Source organism: Crinia signifera, chromosome 1, assembly GCF_055691185.1.
Source record: "Crinia signifera chromosome 1, ASM5569118v1, whole genome shotgun sequence".
NCBI classification, from domain to species: domain Eukaryota; kingdom Metazoa; phylum Chordata; class Amphibia; order Anura; family Myobatrachidae; genus Crinia; species Crinia signifera.
The window spans coordinates 150,413,902-150,418,901 of record NC_139217.1 but is presented as its reverse complement, the minus strand read 5'-3'; the positions used below and the strand labels follow the sequence as shown (position 1 = coordinate 150,418,901).

Below are 5,000 nucleotides of genomic sequence, written 5' to 3'. Positions count from 1 at the left end.
ATATTGATTTTCACGATTGTTTGTGACTGTCCCACATGCCACCCACGGGCAACAGTGAGGGGGCAATTGGGAGACTCCCTGTAACTTGCTGCTCTGCTTAGCAGAGATGTGATGACTAGACGCTGTGCACAGAATAACTGACATAAAGAAATAACAGCACGGATGGTGTAATGGTTAGCATTACTGCCTCACAGTGCTGAGGTCATGGGTTTGAGCCCCACCATGGCTCTAACTGTGTGGAGTTTGTATATTCTCCCCGTGCTTGCGTGGGTTTCCTCCAGGTACTCCAGTTTCCTCCCGCAATCCAAAAATATACAGGTAGATTAATTGGCTTCCAACAAAATTAACCCTAGAATGTCCGTGAGTGCATGTACATGTGTTAGGGAATATAGATTGTAAGCTCCTCTGGGGCAGGGACTGATGTGAATGTTAAAATATTCTCTGTAAAGTGCTGCGGAATATGTGTGCGCTATATAAAAAACTGTTAATAAATAAATAATGACTCTCATATAGGCCTCATAAAGCTTTGTCCTCGTACATTTAGCCTCAATATGAGTCTGACATGCTGCAAAATATGCCTAGTGGAAGAGAGCCTCCAGGTGCCCTGCACCTCTGCTAGCATGGGACATCTTTTCTGTACAAAATGAGTGTATGTCACAATGCAACTAGGAAGCACAGGCGATATGACTGGTGTGCACCAGGAGAATGTGCTAACTAATTTTATATGCAACACTTGTATATCTGTGTGCAACTGAGTCAATACACACAGCACAATGAAACTTGAAAGATGTGGTCATTGCATTGTAGCACTTTATATACGGATTCTTAGACTCGGCACACAATTATACAATTATACAAGTGTCAAATTAATCAGTACAGTCTCCCGGATTTGCCTGGAGCTAGAAGATTCTCACAGGGTCTGACACACTGAGGGGCTGTTCGGCATTACTGCAGTAACAATGTATGAGGGCACATCTGTATAATCACTAAAATGTAGACATGCAACCCTACATATAGGCCGTTATACTGGTTCACTCGCAAAGGCAAATTCCTTCTCAAATGAACAAACCCCTGCAGAGCACATGATTTTGTCCATTTAAGAAGGAATTTGTCTTTGCCACTGAACCAGATTAAAGGCCCTACTGTAGCTGTAAGAAATTACCTAATTATATACAATCACAAATGAAAATATTACGTACATACAGTATAAATACATACGGTATATACATATTACATATGTATGCACATATACCACACATATACATATAATGTGATGGATGCCATAAGACTAAAGTATCGAACAAAGAATGACTTTTAGCATGTTAACGGCATCGCAACATGCAGCGATTACAGCAAAGCTTCTGGGAGCAAACTAGTTGAACTGCTGCTATGAAGACAGGCTTGGGCAACCTTCAGCATCATGTTTTTGAAGTGCAGTCATTAAATCATAGTTATGTTTGAATTTCAGATATATTATAATGAGAATTGTACTCTTTTTAACACTTGAGGCTGATGCATAGTTGAACACAAGCGCATTTTTTTGTGTTTTCTTCACCACACATGATCCACAACCATACTGGTATACATTTATTTGTTCCTCTCTGTGAGATGCCTGGAATAGAGAAGCTATTCACTAGGAAGCAGGCAGAATGCGGGGACACTCTGTGTCCACTCCTCTGGGGTTTCAGGGGAGTACCCAAAACATCATGGGTGAGATTTAATAGGATGAGAGATTCAGAAAGTGAGAGATTTGGTGAGAAATCTCCATTTTTTTTTAAAGCGGTAATCATTTACACTGCAAAACCAGTTCGATTTTGCAGTGTAAATGATTGCCGCTTTAAAAAAACTGGAGATTTCTCACCAAATCTCTCACTTTCTGAATCTCTCATCCAATTAAATCTCACCCCATGTGTCTACTACAGAACCTGGGAGAGTAGGCAAGTATGTCCACAACCATGCGTACACACCTAGGGGCAATGCAGGGCCATATACATCTCAGGCTTATCTTCACTTGTTACTACAGAAGCTTCACTGATTTGAAGGGGATGTTCTCACATAGGCAAAGTTCAGAGAGGGTATGTTAGAATTTCAGGCTATGCCCAGTTGGCTGCACTTAAATAAATATACTGTATACTGTAGTAAATATACTGTAAGAGGGATCTGTTCTACTTAGTATTGGGCTGGTGCAAGTGCACATTTATAATGACCACTATTAGTCATATATGGGTGTTCCTGGCACGGTTGTGCAAGCTATTCTGCATATGGGGGTTTCTTGCACACAGATCGGGCGACTTGCATTGAACTCTGCATCGGCCTGTTGGAGAGTCTCAGGTTGCCGATCCCTGCTGTATGACAGCACATAAATGGGAAAGACTTGAAGCACCATGCTATTCACCTGACAGAAATGAGTTTTTCATCAAGCCTTCCTCTCTCCCTCCTGTAGGGATCACATTACAGAATTGTAAAGAATCAGAAGAAAAAACTGTAATTAACACATAAGATGTCATAATGAAATGATTGGAACTGAATGCTGAGAAACGATGCAGCTTATAATCAAGTAGGACCTTCAATGTACTCACTGTAAAAATTCTTTCTGCTTTGCTTGTAGTATCAAAATCTACAATCAAGCACTTCATAATGCAACCCATCGTGTACACTTTGCCTGTGTGTACTGTAGCCAGTGCCAGTGATGGCACATGTGCACTAGAGAGCAGGCCCCACACTGGCAATGCAGCATGGTTTGTTTCCAATTCAGAATTAGTCCATGTGAATACAGTTGCAGTAATAAAAAACCTCCTGATGTTTAATTGACTACAAAGAGCAAATTAAGAAAATGCCAACCAGAAAGCCTCTGGTGCCGTGTTGTTACTTGCACGCCTATTTTTGAATGATTGCCTGTTTTGAAGGGAAGTGAATAGATCTGCAGAAAAATTTGGAATCAGCTAAGGTGTAAGATTTAGCAATTTTGAATTGAAGGAGATGAGAAGATAGGAGGCATAGCAGAACACTTGTATTCATTATCCCCCCACATGCAAAAGGGGTGTGGTCGGCAGGTCATGAGTAATAAGGTCGACCACTATTAGTCGACAGGCCATAGGTCGACATACCTTAGGTCGACATGGTCAAACTGTCAACACAAGCAATAGGTCCACATGGAAAAGGTTGGAAAAAAAGAGGTGTTATTTCATACCTTACTATCCAAGTGGAGGTAGATTATAAGAGTGCCTGAAGCATGGTGAGTGAAGCAGGCCATACGAGGGGACACGGTACACTTATATGGTGTCCATGTTGACCTATGCCGACCGACACAAAAACATGAAAAACTCATGATGACAATTTCCATGTCGACCTATTGCTTGTGTTGACATTTTGACCACGTTGATCTCAGGTATGTCCAGGGCTATTTTTCAACAGGCTCCAGCAGGAACTGAGGCCCTTATTCTAGTTCACACTTTCTGACAAAATATTTCTTAGATGGACAAAACCATGTGCACTGCAGGTGGGGCAGATGTAAAACCCCACCCAAATCTAATTATCTCTGCACAAGTAACATCTGCCTCACCTGCAGTGCACATGGTTTTGTCCATCTAAGAAATATTTTGTCAGAAAGAGTGAACTAGAATAAGGGCCTCAGTTCCTGCTGGAGCCTACTGAAAAATAGCCCTGGGTATGTCGACCTTTTTATGTGTCGACGTATGCCCATTAATGGTCAACCTATTGACTGTTGACCTTATTACTGTTGACCCATACCAAATGCAAAAATGGAACTTCACTTTGCAGAGAGCAAGTGATGTAAATGAGATTTATAAAGGAAAAGACTAGGCATGTAGGGAGCCATTCCCTATTTAGTATGGGGCTGCGGAGCATTATTCTCCCCACAACAGGATTATTGGTTTGGTCACCTATCCTCTGAGATGGTGCAAACCAAACAACCTGCACTTTGTCACCAGTATATAATGGGTAGCAGATTTTAGTCTAATTCCTATCAATGTAGCAGAAACTGAAATGAGAGTGACATACATAATAAAGTTATGACGTCCTGTCACTCTAGGGAAGGCATGTCCAAACTGTGGCCCTCCAGCTGTTGGGAAACTACACATCCCAGCATGCCTTGCCATAGTTTTAGCAATCCTTAATAGCAAAACTGTGGCAAGGCATGATCAGACTTGTAGATTCACAACAGCTGGATTGCCGTGGTTTGGTCATGCCTGCTCTAGGGTTTCAACCTCCATGCCAATGATATTAATAGGGCAGACGCATAAATGATTGTTGGTATTTTTGTCCAAAAATGTGGCAACTGTACCTTATGATCATGATTAATTTAGAACATAGGCTGAGGCTAAACCATGGAAATGAATGAGAATGGTTTTCATGTAGTGAGAGAGACTTTCTGCACATATAAATCTATGCAAGTGTCAGCCAATCAGGCTCGTTAGCAATATACAGTTCTACACACTATTTTAAGGCACATAAATGTTCTGCATTGATTCTAAGAGTAACTGGTCCTTCTGAATAAGAAATAGTTGGGGGAAAAGGAAACAGTTTTGAATATATATATGAAGAGAGTCATTTTAGAACCATAAGCTGATGTGAATGTATAAACATTCTCCAATTGTAATAGCACTGTGTATATAATAGATAATAATCCAGCATGCTGACTAATGATATACTGTGCTGCCATGGAAAATAATGTAATTAAAGCATGAGAGCTGAGTACAATGCACATACTGCTATATATATATATATATATATATATATATATATATATATATATATATATATATATATATTCCTTATAGCGGCACTCGAATCAGAAAGAAGGCAGACAACACAGCATCAAGACGCCAACGTTTCAAATGTATTTCACATTTTTCGTCAGGGCAACAACTTACAATACATTTACTCACCAAATTATTCAAGTGCCCGCCATCACCAGCACGTCCTCCCTGGGCGCCGCCCAACCACGTCAGTGGTCGCACCCGGAAGTCGTCACCACAGTG

At 40.9% G+C, this 5,000-nt stretch overlaps 1 protein-coding gene across 4 annotated transcripts in view; it reads right to left on the bottom strand.

Moving 5' to 3' along the window:
* SLC4A4 (solute carrier family 4 member 4) overlaps positions 1-5,000 on the bottom strand; it is a 245,286-nt gene that overhangs the window by 97,570 nt on the left and 142,716 nt on the right. For 3 of the 4 annotated variants that reach the window (XM_083174618.1, XM_083174619.1, XM_083174625.1), the window contains exon 7: positions 2,396-2,437. The exons of the other annotated variant lie outside the window; for it this stretch is intronic. In XM_083174618.1, the coding sequence (XP_083030744.1) occupies positions 2,396-2,437 (42 nt within the window). The remainder of the gene's footprint in view (positions 1-2,395; positions 2,438-5,000) is intronic. 4 annotated transcript variants of the gene reach the window in all.